The 15615-nt window shown below is 41.8% G+C and overlaps 1 protein-coding gene across 1 annotated transcript in view; it reads left to right on the plus strand.

Annotated features, from left to right (window-relative positions):
- SYCP2L (synaptonemal complex protein 2 like) overlaps window positions 1-11254 on the plus strand; it is a 24205-nt gene extending 12951 nt beyond the window's left edge. The window contains exons 19-32 of the mRNA XM_057370473.1: window positions 617-672; window positions 1260-1314; window positions 1905-2061; window positions 3152-3201; window positions 4296-4392; window positions 4831-4922; window positions 5085-5145; window positions 6705-6836; window positions 7559-7680; window positions 8138-8232; window positions 9541-9640; window positions 9721-9779; window positions 10253-10322; window positions 10984-11254. Of these exons, the coding sequence (XP_057226456.1) occupies window positions 617-672; window positions 1260-1314; window positions 1905-2061; window positions 3152-3201; window positions 4296-4392; window positions 4831-4922; window positions 5085-5145; window positions 6705-6836; window positions 7559-7680; window positions 8138-8232; window positions 9541-9640; window positions 9721-9779; window positions 10253-10322; window positions 10984-11043 (1206 nt within the window). The 3' untranslated portion in view covers window positions 11044-11254. The remainder of the gene's footprint in view (window positions 1-616; window positions 673-1259; window positions 1315-1904; window positions 2062-3151; window positions 3202-4295; window positions 4393-4830; window positions 4923-5084; window positions 5146-6704; window positions 6837-7558; window positions 7681-8137; window positions 8233-9540; window positions 9641-9720; window positions 9780-10252; window positions 10323-10983) is intronic.
- The last annotated feature ends 4361 nt before the right edge of the window (window positions 11255-15615 follow it).

Below are 15615 nucleotides of genomic sequence, written 5' to 3' on the forward strand. Positions count from 1 at the left end.
AACCAAAATCACTTTGCTTGCTTTGGACCTTTGCTCAGTGTGGGTTTTCCCAGGAAGCTGTCAGCTTGCTCCTGATGGCTCCCATCAAGGTGGCTGTGCTGTACAGACCCTTTGGTTTTCAGCCTCCTCCCTGGTGTGGGCCTGTCGCCCGCTGATTCTGAGGCAATGGGTGCTGAACGGAACATCCCAAATTTCTCTTGCAAACTGGACATGGCCCGATCCTTGCTACCGCCACTGGATGTCAGCACAAGTCCCTGTGCCGTGGCACCCTGTCCCGGTCCCTGCAGCCTGTCCCAGGGCTGTCCAGGGACCCTGCACTCCACTCACAGGGCTGTGCCAGCCGTGCTATGGATTCAAATGATGTGTGTTGTGATGTCGGTGTTTAAAATGAGCATTATTCATAAACCAAGGAAAAGAGAAAGGAGCTCTGTTTAAGACTCAAATGTTTATCTCTTATAATTTATGACACCGTTTCAATCAACAAATCCCATTCCGTTAGAAAGTGAAATTTCCATGCAGGACTTGTAGTGCACTTCCCTTCTGAGTTCTGATACATTTTAATTATGTAGAGTATTTTATCGGGCAGCTGCACTCCAACTTTCTGCCTCCCTTTCAGGTTGCTGAAGCTAAAGGAAAGATTCTTGGCCAGAACATTTCTTCAAAAATTCAGAGGTACAGGATTATACATGTAGTGTTCATGAACCTTTTGCTATGTGAAAAAGAATTATAGCTTTTTAAAGTCAAGATCCAAAAGKCTGTGTGATTTTTCTAATACAATAGTTCCTTGCTTAGCTACCACACTATCTGGGGATGTTATTGATATTCAGTAACAATATTTAAATAGTGCCTGAGAATATAAAGGYTACTGGAGAGAATAGTGACTCTCATCAGCTTTGACAATAATAAGGTTTTAACTGTTAAACATCATTCTTTCTTGATCATATGCTGAAATTACTGATTTAGTTTTTGAAAAATGCTTTGGCTGCCTTCCTGTCATAGCAAGCTGCTAGGGGCTTGCCACTTCTAAGTATACAGGTTAATTTTTATTTTAAAAAGTACTTATTCCTAGATATCKCTGAACTGCCAAAATCCAAGAAAGGAAAAATTTGGCTGCTGACTGMACTTTAACAGTTTGGTTCTTCTGCGGATCTCTTGAGGAGCCTCTTGTCCCTTCTACTCGGCTGTGCCCGTTCTGCAGTGCTGTGGTGTGATATTGCAGTGTTTGCTACTCTAATTTGGGTTTTTGTATTACTTGGCAGGACTTAYGAAACAAGAAGCAAGAGCAAGGGATCAAACAGCCTTGACAARAGGCAGGTAGGTTGTCTTTGCTTTTCCATCCCTAGAGCCTTTGATTGCTGCGTATTTGATTGCTGTATAGTTCTACCTGTACAAATCCGTTGCACCGTTTAAGAAGCTGATGTTTGAGGCTTATCCAGTGCAGAGGTGGAGGAATGTGAGCCTGGCAGCCTCTAAATAGTCTGTCATTTTGAYATCAGTGCTCAGCTACAGACTGAAACATTCTGTAGATGATGCACCATCACTGTCCAGACCAGATAGTGAATTGTCTGTGTTACCTTTTTCCCCCATGATGTGCTGCTGGATGCAGCTCAGACAGACCGAGGCTTTCCTCCTTGCAAGAACGCTCTTATTTTAGGCACAGAGAGATGGAGAGACAAGGAAGGAAGATACAGTAAAAGCCCCTTGCTGGCAAAAGGCAAACATCTGCCTCCTGGTGTTTCTAAACTGCTGTTTCAACAGCTGGCTGTGACTGTTTAGGCAGATTTCACAGCTTTATGTGTTGCACTGTGGCGAGGAAGAAATGGGATAACTTGGTAGTTGCTGAAGGGGAATGGCTGAGGGGCTTCTCAGCGAGCTGATTGAGCAGGACTTAATATTGTCTTTAGCCCAGTTACAGGAAACATCTTTTCTCTGAAAGCAACAATGAGAATACAAGCACTGGTCAGAGTGAAAAAAGCTGGATCCTTGACTCTCAGATACAGTTGGTGCCAAAATCTGTTGACTATACCCGAAAAAGACCCAGAGTGAGAAGTAAATTAAAAGGTAAGCTTAGTCMCCAATTTACACCTATGCATGTTGTACTGTGCTGCAGAAAAGCAAATGCTGACAACGGTTTGAGAAAGGAGTGCTTGGCCAAATCCTGACTCTCCTGAGTGGGAGAGAGCAGGCTTGAGGCCAGCAGCAAGGGATGCCCATGGAGGAGATGKGCTGCACTATCTTGGACTTCAACTGGGCTCTGGTTCCCTTCCCAAAGCGGGCTTCAAATGTCAGGGTGGAAATTTGGCACGTGAACATCTGTGGGGGTGCAGCCTTCTSTGTGATGGTGCTGAAGAGCCCGTGGGTCCTGAGCTGGTGACTGTGTTGATGCTCTTGAGCAGAATAGGAGAAACATCTCTCTGAAGCTACCACACCTCCTCCCTGCAACTTTCCCTTCCTCATCTCCCCAGAAACATAATTGACTTGACAAGTAAATCTTGAAAATGGTCACAGTTTGCAGACCAGAGCATTCTGCTCTCCTTTTTATACAATAATAAGCCAATTGTCCTCTGAGTACTTTCCAAAGTCAGATGCGATTCTCTGAYAGTATTCTCTGTTTGGGCCTGACCGACAGCGAACCTCCCCTGCAGCCATGCTCCAGGGCTGTCGGCTGCTGTGACCACCAAATGCAGACCAAACTGCCCTGAAGGTGGCAGAATGTTGCTGTTCCACTCATGGAGAAATGACGCTTGCTCAGGTAGCTGTTGGATTCTGTAGGGAAGAAAAAGCAAAAGAAGTTGAGATTCAAAATTAGGCTTTATACTTGGCTTTCCAGGGCAGTTGTTCTCACTACAGTGTCAGCCTACATGTCTTGCCTGTGACCTTGGGGACCATCAGACAAGATGCTGAGGCTGCCTTTTATTTTTCACTTTTTTTTTGCTCCTCAGGATGCAGTGACTTGTGCATGTTTGCATCATTGCATCTGACTTTGTTAGCAAAAGGTGGTTTTTTGAAACTTAACGTAAGTGTTGTGAACTATTACCTTGTAAATGCCTAGAAAACCAGACTGAAAAGGCTTCATCATGGTTAAGTCAGTTAACTGAGCAAAGCAGACACTTCAGGTGGCCAGTAACTGGGCAAGCTTTTCTCTTTGCAGTGCTTCCAGTGTCTTCTGCAAGCAGTGGCAGTGACTACGAGTCAAAGAAGGTAAGGTGTCATACTTCGCTATCTCAGATTTTAAAAATTATGTATGTAAAATGTGTACAAGTGAGTATTAAATAAATCTGTGTTTTTTTAATTCTCGAATGTTCTGATAGACAGATTTGTCTCAGTGCTACTGTATTGATCTAATAGAGGAGATCTTAGGAAAACATGGGAAACTTCACAAAAACAACTGTGCATGAATCTTGAGCATGTTGTTCTGAAATGATATTTACCTTTGACAAGTGAAATATGGACAGGGATTCCTTAGAGTGACATTTGCTTTGAGTGATGCAAGTGCTGCTCCACAGGAGTGAGTTCTGCCGAAGGGGTCTGCCAAGAACAAGTGCCTATAGGGCCCTGCCTAACCAAAAAAACGCAGAATTCCCATTTTGGCCCTACCAGGCTGTGTCCCTGTGCTGTCTTCTGGCCTGTACTCTGCAGTGCCTTGGGAAAGTTCACCTTCATCTCTGCTTTGCTGGCTTTTATTCCAAGTTCTACACTCACACTGAATCCTTGTTCATGAAGCATCCTTCTCTACTTTCAACTGTACCTCTGGGAAAACAAACAGTGGGTTATGTAACAACAGAGGAATTTGTGGATCAGACATACATCAAACAAATAAAATGCAGTTTAACAACATCAGACTTTTTCCAGTGTCCAGCTTTAAATAATGCAAATCAATAAATAAATAGACATATATATATATATATATATATATATATATATATATATATATTTGAAATACAGAATGTTTTATAAAAATAATCTCTATGACTAGTCATTCCAGTAAAAGCTCTTACTTCCCCCTGGATTTTTTTTTTCTCTTGACTATAATGCTTCTATTCTGCTTATGGAAAACGCCATCAAATGTACAGCTGTAATGCCTAAAGGGAGAAATGGTGCATGCAATGAACTTGAGGGCACAAGTCTCCTTCAGGGTTGGAGAGACAGTATGTTAGGCATATTTCAACGATATATCTGCTCTTAGAGTTTTTAAAAAACGAACCAACAATCCAAAATCCTCTCTCCAAAACAACACCCAACCCCCTACTTCTGCAGTAGTGTTTAAATATTGCTTAGACTTTGTTTTATTTTAGCAGGGAGAATCAAGGCAAAGAGCTCAAAAGGAGATGCTAAAGGAAAAAAACACATTTAGCTCCAAGGGAGATGATTTACCCACTGTGGATCTTGCTGGTATTTTAATTTTCTTCAATTAGTGCATTAGAAAAATTTTGATATGTGTGAGTCTGTTGGTTTTGGATGAGATTTTTTTTTTGTGTTGGGTTTTTCTTTTTGATTTTGCCGTTTTCCTTTTGGGTTTTCTTTCCGTAAACATTCATTCAGAATATCCTTCTGATATTCTTTGTAATGGCTGTAAGATGYAGACATTGTCTGTGTAAACAGTCTCTTGCACAAGGAGAAGATAAGCTGGTGCTATTAAGAGGTGGAGGAATGAACTTAACTGACAACCACCAGGAAAACAGACTGAGTTTGAGCCACCACCTGTTCCCTTTATGATAAAGGACAGTGTAGAGGGCTTGGGCTTTATTTTCTGTGCCATTAAATTGAGATTTYCAGTCAATACAGGATTCARACTCTGTTGCCTGTGTCATTTGCTMATCTCTCACACAGATGAAACRCTCTCAGAGGAGCCTGGAGGGAGTCCAYTGCTGCTTGGTGCATCTGCCAGGASCTATTCCAGCCAAGTGCAGAAGGCCACCCAGGTGCAGTATGCAATGCTTCACCCCCTTCCAGTCTGCTGTCAGGCTTCTCACCTAAAACCAGTGTGTCAAGTCACTTTACTTCCTGCAGCTAGACAGGTCCCTGGCAGCTTGTCTGCAGGGCAGGGTGGGCACCTCCTTATTTTGTTTTCTTTCTCTCTTTAGAAGTTTCACAGTACACCTAGCAAATCAAGAGAAGAAGAAAGTGCCAAGCGGAAGGACTCAGGTTTGTTACTCTCAATAACATGGAAGAGTTGCTTAAAAGCAGAAAGAGGAGGTGCCAAAGTTGTTATTTTCTTTYGATGACAAATTAACACTGACATTTTGGAGATACTTCTTTTTTGCTGAATTCTGTTTCTCTGTTTTGTGTATCATGACAGACTGCAGTAAGATGTTTTATAAACATTCCTGTATTTGTTGCTAACTCTTAAAACTTGTCCTTGATTACAAGGGCATTTGTAGTGCAGGTGGGGATTTATCTAYTAGTGATCCGAGAGACACACAAAATATACTTTTTAAGAAAAAAAAGTGAAAGTGCACTGCAACTTCAGTTTAAATGAAGCAAATACCTCTTCAAGTTATTGATTTTCTTTATACCTAAAAACATAAACTTAAACCATTGCTATAAGCATTTGTTAAATGGTGACTTGGATAATGCTTATTACTGCTGTAGCTTCTTTATTGGTAAGTGGCACTTCAGGATTTTTTAAAATTTTTACATGAAATTGAACTTTTATAAACTAACTCAAAACTGAAGCACACTCTTTGTGGTTGGAAACAACTGGACTTGAAAATTGAACGGCAATGGGCTCTTTTCATGCTACTAATTCTCAGTGCTGATGTAGTTCTGAGAGGATGAATTATTGTTGTGGCTATGAAGGAAGTCACTGAAGCTTTGCTGTTGGACAAAAGCATCCCTTTTCTCATGAGCTGGCTATGTTTATCTTCCCAATGTATCTTGTACCTGTCCATCATTTACAGAATACACCTTTCCTGCACCAGCACATCTACCTCATTTGGGGGGAAGATACGTGCTGAGGACTTCATTTTTATCACTGTTTCCTCTACAGGCTTTACCATAGGAGAAGAGTTGTTGCCAYGCAGAGGCACAAGTAGGGTTATGCTCAGAAATTTCAGGTGTGGTCTTGACTGCATTTGGACCCTCTCTGTGAAGCTTAAATCTACTCTAGGATGCTGTTCTTGGTCTGACTGTCCACATGTCCTGAGCCTCACCATCTTCTCTTCTGCCCTATGGAGACTCTAGGGAGATCTGCCAAACAGATAATTCCCTGAGTTCAGAAAGAGTGGACAGTGAGACAAAAGGATGTTCACTTTTGTGGTTTATAGCAAATTTTCCTTAGATTTTGCAGCTTTGATTTARATTGTTTGGATTGATTAAATTTTATTTTTTCAAATTTTGTTCATAAACAGATTGAGAGCTTGGGCTGGAAAAGGGAATGGGAAGTTGCTGGACAGAGGTTTTTGATGGTTAGAGTAGCAGGCCAAGAAAGGAAATTATCTTTAAGATGGAGACATGTAAGCTTTCCAAATACCTGTGTAACACTGGGCAGGCTAGTTTCCTGTTTCTGCAAGGGATGACGCCTGCAGGTGAAGTCTTATCCTGTCCTGTGTGATGCCAGACCATAAAGTGAGGCTGCCTCCTTTTCTGAAGCATTGATAATTCCAGTGCAGGTTTCTGCTTGAGCAGGTTTTGTGATGCACCTCATGCAAAAGAACAGGACTTTGTTTTTTTTTTTTCTGAAACATCTTCTATTCTCTTTCTAGAGATATTAAGCAACACTATCATAAAAAAGCCTAAATTTTCCAGTTTGGAGAAAAATCCCTTGCCTGCAGAGACTAGCCATACATCAAAGAAAATTTTTGATTCAGTGAAAGAAGAAGCAGAGATCCAAAAAGGTAAAGTCTGGTTGACAACTAAAGTGAAGTGCTTAAATGCTTTCAGCTTTTCTTCTCTTGTGGTAGAAATCATAGTCACACGGAAGCTTGAAGAGATGTATCTGTAGAGAGGCCAACTTTTCCAAAATCTCAAAGTCAAAATTATCACAAGGTGTGAATTGCAGCACTGCCAATGACAGTGGATAGCATATATGTAGAGTGTGAATAAGGAAATTTGGGTTCCACTTGGTCAGCTGCTCCATGATGTCCACACTTACTAGTCAATCTGAGTAGTGATTTTCCAAAGCTATTAAAACCATCAGACACAGGAGCTCAAAAAAAAATCATTCAGAATTCAGACAAAGTAACTGCAAAACAGTGTTAACTCTGAGCATAAGGGGATCAGGCTTTCCCTGCAATGAATAAATAGAAAACAGAAAACAGTGGTGACCAGCGTATTTTTCACCTTTTTGCTGTGCATTTGCCTCACTGTCTATAAATACATTGCTCTTTGTGTTGCTCTAWTGTTCCTTTTCTTCCCTGCTGTCCTCTGAGCAGTATTTCTCAGGGATTTTTGAGCCAATTTCCATCCTGCTTGTGAGCTCTAGAGGAACAAGACCCAAATTCCAGCTTCATAACAAAAGTTGTTGCTTGCATGAATGGCAAGCCMTTCAGTAGCAGGAAGGTTTATATTCCAGTAAGACCTGCAGCATGATGCTAACTGGGCATGTRCTTCCTTCTAGGTCAGGAAATGGATAGCACAGATGACGTGTTTTTTGCCAAGATGCTACACGAAGATTTGAGTGATTCAGGAGTGATTGCTGCCTTTGAAAGCTTTCTTGGCCAATTGAAGAAATTGTTCTGGGTAACATGAGCTCTTTTAATAACTGTGGCAATTTATCATGTTATTACCTTATTGTCTCAGGGAGAATTGGTGCCAATATCCCATCTTTATTTTGTGTTCAAGAGCAGGGCTTTTATGGCAGTGTCTGCTAGTCTGGAGCTCTTATAAGTTTTCTGCAGAACCTGTGTGTTCTGAGAAGGGTTACAGGGAAGGCATGAAGGAAGTTTTAATTAGATTTTTTCCTAATATGACACAACCCTGAAGAGGCTTGTTGTTGTAACTGCTGTGACTGAATTCAATCAGTTCATATTTGCAGCACCTATGCATTATCTCACTGCAGTTCAAATTTGGCTTAAGATGGTTTTTGCTAAGCTCARTGGCAACCTGCAGAGAGATTTGTGTTCCAGGGAAAGGTTTTGCAAGCTAGATTTCTAGGTTTTGSCTTGGGCCATGCCTAACTGTGCATCCCCATGCCTAGTCCCGGTACAAAAGGATGGAGATCAACACACAGAATGCCCTGAGGTCTTCAGAGAAGAACTTCTCTACCCTGCTGGACCAGATACACAAGTGCAGGTAAGCTGTCAGGGTAAATTTTGATTGATCGGAAAAGCCAACCTGGCAGTCTCTATTCCATTTATGATTTGTGAGGCAAAATAGCTTGTGTGTGTGTTGGGCTTTTTTTCATGTTTTTTTTTGTTTGTTTGTTTGTTTGTTTGGGATTTTTTTTCTTTAATGCAAGAATAGTTTCAGAAGTATAATTTCTGCAGGGGGAGAGGATGGATTAATTCATGCAAAGCAAGCTTGAGTTGCAAGCAGCTGATGAAACAGTCCTTGGACTGTCTTCTGACTGTCAYGAGTGTTCAAGAATCTGTTTAAAAACTTGCTTGATACACTTAGTAGCTTCTATTTCTAAATCTTTTAAGAAAGAAGCCAAGCTTTTCTTAATGAGGTGGAGAAGAAAAGACATCCCTCAGATCCTGAATTTCTCAGATAGGAGCTAGATCAAAAAATWAATTCTAATACTTATGGATTTGTTGTATGTGAGGTACTTGTATCTTATACAGTACTTGTAAGTATGCCAGGTCTCTTTATCTATTRCACATTTACTTTTCAGGATTTAGAACAAAGGTAGCAGGAAATAAAGGTTTTTATAGTGAAAAATCCCTGGAATCAWTAGGAACTCTATGAGCAGAATTTGCTGTCATTAACGTACCTGAAAATGTTTGAGTTCCAAAAGAAAAAAATGGGATGTTTTGTGCTGGAAGATAAAAGTAGATGGCAGTGAGATGCTGCAATCTTTGGTTGCTAACTAAGTAACCTGGATCTAACCAGAGTCACAGGATAGTGGATGCAGGGCTGTGACAAATTTTTYCTACCTCACTGCCACMAGGAATGGTGGCAAACCCAAGTCARTAAGYRTGTTGCTGGTTGAGGTTAAAAATTTCTGGCATCCTCTGCCAGCGTTGTATRTGTCGATCAAACCCATGGCAAGAAAATCCCTCAGAGATTATTTGTGCCAAGATATCCATAGAATGATTTGGGTTGGAAGGGGCCTTAGATATGCCTTCAATTTGGGAAATCGCTGCTGAGCTTCCTGGAGGCTGGGAGAGCACACAGAGCAAGTATTGCAAGTATTTGTTTACTCTGTCTCAGTCCTCTGTTACTGGCTACTGTTTGGACAGGCTATTTAGCCRTATTTATCTGCAGTTTGACTTTGGTGCAGCTATGCTCTTTAACATATCTGAGACCTAATCTAGCCCATCTRGYGCAGTAGGGATATTTTCTTCTGCCTRAAGGTAGGTTTGGTGCTGAAGGGGTTGTTGTCCSCCTTGTGTGACKGCACATTAAAGTGGCAAAATTGTTTCTGATCTCCACCACTAGGCTGAATAAATTTGAGACCTTCCAGAAGATTGTTGTTGAAGAGCTTGCCAACCTTGAGAAGGAAACTCAAATTCTGGCAAGCATGGAGAAAGATGCACTGGTGGGTACTATTTCTCTTGTGCCAGCCCAACAAGGTGCCCCTTCTCCAGTAACAGGAGTTTTCTTTGGGTGCCTTTTTAGGATTTCTGGAATGCACAGCTGCTTAAACTGAATACTTTCTGCAACGAGCAAAAGCAAAGGTGTGTCTCTGCCAGCTGTCCTGCATGCTCACAAGTCCTCTGATGGTCACAGAGGGCACTGGTTAGCCTGGTGGTACCCTTACTGGTGTATGGGAAAGGATTCTAAATCCAGTGTGGCATCTCCACTTGTGTCCATTGATTGAGCTTTTGTAGCCTTGTGAGGGTTTTCAATCGGAATTAGTGTGCAATGAGGGAACTCTGTATGGGAAGTAGTGCAGGAGAGGAACAGAGCTCAGGAGAGCTGTGGCAAGATCCGGAACAAGGTGCAACACTCCCTCTCAACATGACTCTCTCTAGGGGTCAGAGGAGGTGGAAGWTGATAATTTCCTGTACAAAAGACACTGCCTGTGTAAATGCTGGGCAAAATCCTGCCATTCTTTGGGGGTTTTTTTTGGTGGTAAATACATCTGTTCAAGCTCACCAGTAAGTACTAATGCTGCATGAAAAGCCAGCTAAGCTCCYTTTCCTTTCAGAATTGAGTCTGTTGACTCAGGCCTGGGTGAAACAGCAAAGAGTTTTGCTGATGCTATACAGAATACMACGGTATGTATGATACAAAAGCAGCTCCCTGTGGGTGGGGCACTGAGCTCTGGGCTGACTGATTGGTGTTGGAAGTGAGGGAATTAAAGTTTTCTGAAATCCTGGGAGGAGAAGCCTTTGGTTRGCTGATTTGTGGGACTGGTTCTCTGCTGGACCTCTGGTCCTAATGCATGGAAGGCAGCAAGAAAGGCAAACGTTTTTTGGCAACTTCCCCATGTCCCTAGCTGGGCAAACAATTCCAAGGGAGAAAGTAAGGACATCAGGTAGTGATGTTTATCCTGCGTTTGCTGTCTGGAGTGGTTTCTGTGTRGTTAATGGCCCTCCATGCATTTGTYCTTGGAGTTGTGCTTGTTTATTTTAGCTATTAAAGCTGGAATCCTGAGCCTTTCCAAAGGGACAAGTTTCCATTATGAGCATTGCATTGCTGAGGGGCACAGGTGCTCCTGAGCACGGGCACTTAGAGCAGCAGGGCTGAGAAAGGAGCATTCCTGTCATGGGAGCTGCTCACCTTGAAGCACTTGTTCCAGGGGCAGATGCTTGAGAATTAAATGCTGAGTCTAAACATGCTTTTGGGATCTTTGTAGCTTCTTATCTTGTACAACTTCAATGTTTCTATWAATTTTTGAAATGGTTTCTCTTACCTTTTTTTTGCTCTTTCCTGCAGCATGAGCATCCCATGAAGAAGGAAAAAGAAAACAATGTATTTATTGTTCCTTCTGACTAGCAACCCCCTGAATTCATTATTGCTCATAGCATTTGAGCACCTTGTGTACAGCATAGAGAAGATACTTCTGTGAAGGATGTTAGTCTGTTTTAAATGAAAAGAAAAAAGAGGAGGAAAAAGCATCGATGTTGAGCTTTTTTGCCTAAAAAGAATATATAGCACTAAGTGGTCCAATTGTGACCCCTGTATTGATAACAAGTTTTTTTGAAAAAATCCAAGATGGATCCATTATATATCACAGAAATTTAAAAAATGAGTTAAAGATAATGATTTAGCCATCTAATTGATGGATATATTGGCTTACTTTGACTATTCTGCTAAAACCTTTATCAATTGTAAAAGAGCTTAATGATTGATTCAAAGTAAAAGGTTGTTTGCATAGGATAATAATCTCACTCTTTTCCTTCAAATTGATGCACTGTGAGTGTCTGGAAAGGCACTCTAGAGTCCTGTATACCTTGCACAAGGTGTGTTATCTGCAGTTTGACTTTGGTGCAGCTATGCTCTTTAACATATCGGAGCTCTAATCTAGCCCATCTAGTGCAGTAGGGATATTTTCTTCTGCCTGAAGGTAGGTTTGGTGCTGAAGGGGTTGCTGTCCACGTTGTGTGACTGCACATTAAAGTGGCAAAATCAGCCTCTCCTGAGTACAGAACAGTATGGGAACTGCTGGCTCGACACCATTGCCACTCCCTTCTGGATTGCAGAGCTGAAAGCAGAGAGATCTATTGGCCAGATGTCTGATGGCAAGATTCAATAGGGAAAGAAATTTGGAGAACTGAACAGAAAATGGCAAGTGAAGCTGGARAAATTATTTTTGCAGGCAGTGACTTCTGGCTCCAAGAAGAGTTCAGAGTAGAGTGAGCAATGCTAGGATTAGACCAAATCCCATCACAGGTCTCTGGAAAGCGAGCAGCAGATAACCCCTGCTATTTAATATTGTACTCTGATTTGACAGAGTTCCTCAGAACATAGTTGCTCTTCACAAGAGAGTGTGTTCTTGTAAAAACAGCGCTAGTACTAATGTAACTTAATGAATTTTTGGGAATGTGGCAGTTTTCCTGGCTTTGGGTTTCTATCTCCTTCATTTATAGAACTGACCTCAGATTGCCATATGGGTTGGAGTTGAGGGAACCCTCCCCTGTACAAAATGTACCTTCATAACAAAAGCTCAAACCCTGACAGGGTTTGTTTCATTACTGAAACAGGGCTGATGCTCCTTCTTKAGAAGGTCATGCAGGGTGGTGCCAGCAAAGAGAATAACAAGAATCTGCTGTTGCCATTTCTTTACTGTTTTATGCTTATTCCTTTATCTAAAGTAGTCCTGACTGGAGCTGGCGTGAGATGAAGTTTGTTCATCCACATCAAGGTGCACTTGCTGCTTTCCTTCTGGAGTTGTTTAAAAGTCCTCTTCAACCCTGCCCTTTCCAAAGGCTTAGATCCACTGGTCTGCCTTTTATTCCCAATGTCAAGGGCTGAAACCTTGATTCTGCATCCACTGCTGGCTTGTGTTTATTTCTTTGAGGGCTGGCCCTGGTGACCTGGCTGTGCTGCATCATCCTGCTGCTGTTTGAATCTAGGCTTTCAACACACTCAGACAAAGTGGCTTGACTTTTGGGAGATGAAGTTGCAACCTCTGTGAGCAGCTGTGCTTGTATCTGGTAAAATTAGTTTTGCGACCGAGTTTTTGGCATGCTCTGGTTCCACTGGTGTGGTGATACATTCTGATGGCACCAGCAGTGTCGTTAACCAAAACAGGCYTTCAGATATCAGCCTGAATAATCTGATCCTATCATTATCCTATAGCCTGGATGTGCCAGGTCCTAAATTTGGAGCTTTTACCAGCTGAGTAGCAAGCCAAAGTTCCAGCTATTAGGAATGTGATAAAGCTTGAACTACCCTGTTGCTTGTTCCTGCGATCCAGAGTTGGCACTGGTGAATATTAAAGGGACACTTTGTGCTGTGTTGCTCCCAGTCCTCAGTTCCAAGGTGAGCCTTCCAGTTGTTCCCATGTAAAGSCCTACAATCCATGGTTGTATTCCCTACTACCTGGCCAAACATGGTGATGCAAGCAGGGCTCTCAAGGTGCTGGATGTGAAGCAGACCCAAGGATTGAGATGAGCTGGCTGCACTGTGGCTGTTGCTGTACACTGAATTCTGCAAAGCCACAGAAGCAGTGTTGCGAATTCACACCTCGGGGTACATTCTGTAACCTTTGGAATGGGTGTTGGTCTATCTAGGCTTGCTCTTCTGCATCTGCAACCAGCTTACTGCTCAGAGGGAAGGTTTGAAATAGGATCAGATGGGACAGCTCTCCCTGTTTAAAAGTTCTTCTAAAAAATGAATTTTCATWTTTTTTCCAACTATGATAGAAGTAGTTTATTTTTTTGTATCTGAGGTTTTTGATGGATTCATTACTCTCTAAGTTCAAGCTGCTAAGCATTTAAGCTTTGTCAGCACTGTGAAGTAGATGTGTGGCAGCCCTTGTTTTGTTATGTTTTCTCACCCTTCATGTGTGTTGGCAGAAGGCTCCCTCAGTGTCTCCTGTAACTGTAAAAAGTTAGCAATGCTTTTCATCCAAGTATCTTTTCCAGAGATACTGGAACTCTGAGTTTATCAGTCTTCTTTCTGTATCTCTTATTGTTGAATCTCTGCATAACTTGTAATTATAAARCTTGGAAGGTGAATGTTGAGTAGTTCAGAGGATACGGATAAAGGAAAAATCAGGTTTTCTTTCTTAATAAAAATTGCCATAATGTTGTATGCACCTTTACTTGCTTTTAACTGTTTTATTGGAAAACTCTGAAGCCTAAAAGGCTGTTTTAATGATGGGTATAGGAGAGCAGAAAGGGATGTCACACTCCTTAAATACCTTTTACCTTTGCACTTATCTACCCCTTCATAAAGAACCCTTTAGCTTTTGAGAAGCTCAGTGTGTTCCAGCTTGATAAYCTGWGAGCTGCCTAAGGTGAAAATTTTGKACTTTAGTCATGGCCTTTCCATMTGTAGGCAGTAACAGTGTTTGGAGACAGTATCTGGGACAGAAATTACACTTTCTGACCTTGGACAGACCATCTCATATCACTTCCTGTTGGATCAATTAAGCATATTTGAGCTAAAACCCCCTGAAGGTCTAAAGTCCATTTGGTTTCTGCAACAGACCTGTAACTGGGTTATCCTAATGTTACCTTTTGGAAGGTAGGTAGTTGACCTAGGCAGGTGTCCTTTACCCTTCTCACATCATGMTTTTTAAAGTGTTATTAATCCAGATAGGTTTTTTTTTTTTCTTCCTTTCAGTGCAAATAGCTCAATTTTCAACCTGTTCTGTTTCCTTCACACTTCGGAGCCAGAACACAAAGATGATGTGGATGCTGAAGTTCAAAAACCATGCACAAATACTCGGAAAAAAAAGAGAGGACTATTAAGTTCAGGTTTAAGATAATTGCTTTATGCATTTTAAGCTCTWAACAGGGTTTAATATTAAACTGGCTATAACCCCTGCTATCTGCATCTTTCAGGGGATGATGCTGTTCCAGGTGCTTGTTTACCTGGCCATTCTGTGCCAGTGCAGTGGCCCATCCAAGGTCTACAGCCACCTCATGTCAAGGCTGCATAAAGCCAGAGGAAAGGATGTCCTCTGTGGCTGAGCACCTGTGTGTGCTCAGCCTGGCCTGGGGACAGCCCACCCTGCTCTCAGTACGGTGTGCTGAGGCTGACTGGAGCAYACAGGGACAGGTCCTGCTTCTGCAGGCAGTAGGACTCTGTCTGAGAGAGTAATACGCTGGAAAATAGATGTGTTTCCTAGGAGCAGCTGAGGGCTGTTGTGTGCTGGAATTAAACACAGCCATGGAGCCTTTCCTGGTCACATACTACAGGATGACTCTTGTTTATCATAAGCAAGAGTTGAAGAAGCATTACTTATAGCCAGAYTGTGAGAAGAGTCTTGTAAAGCTGAGCCTTGGCACAACACATCAGCAGCTTGATTTATCTCCTTTCATTCCATCATTCCTGGGAGGGTTTTTAGTAAAACTCATTCCTCCTTCTTCATTCCTTGGGAAGTTACAAACATCCCAAACCGGTGAATCAACCTCAATAGCTTTTTCTTCTGCCTGTTCCCCTACAACGTGCCGTTTGGTGAGCCAAAAAGAGCAAGGTCAAGTGTTGGCATACCTGCTCCCTCTGTTTGTATTTTCAATCTCAGAGAAATATTATTTTTGAGATTTGATTTCTCCATTGTCTCTACCCTGTTTTCTACCATCCGTTTCAAGTGAAAACAGTCTGACAGTCAAACACTGATTTAGTGGGCAAGTACAGGCTTTGAGCAAACAAGTTATTGCAATATTAACTTTGTTCAAAAGCACAAGTTTTAATAGGTAGCTGGGCAAAAACAACCACAGGAAGCTTTACACCAGCACCAGTGAAGGTGTTGTATAAAGTTACGGAGGTTTTTTTCCCAATCTGATGTGAATGTCCTAAATAACTTCTGAAAAAGTTGGAGAACAAAAGCAGCCTCAAGTAACCAGTTTCCAGTCCAATTTGATGACTTAAAGAGGAGTGGAGACAGCCTTAAAG

This window comes from Malurus melanocephalus, unplaced genomic scaffold, assembly GCF_030028575.1.
Source record: "Malurus melanocephalus ecotype Western Australia unplaced genomic scaffold, MMel_1.1 scaffold_126, whole genome shotgun sequence".
Lineage (NCBI taxonomy): Eukaryota > Metazoa > Chordata > Aves > Passeriformes > Maluridae > Malurus > Malurus melanocephalus.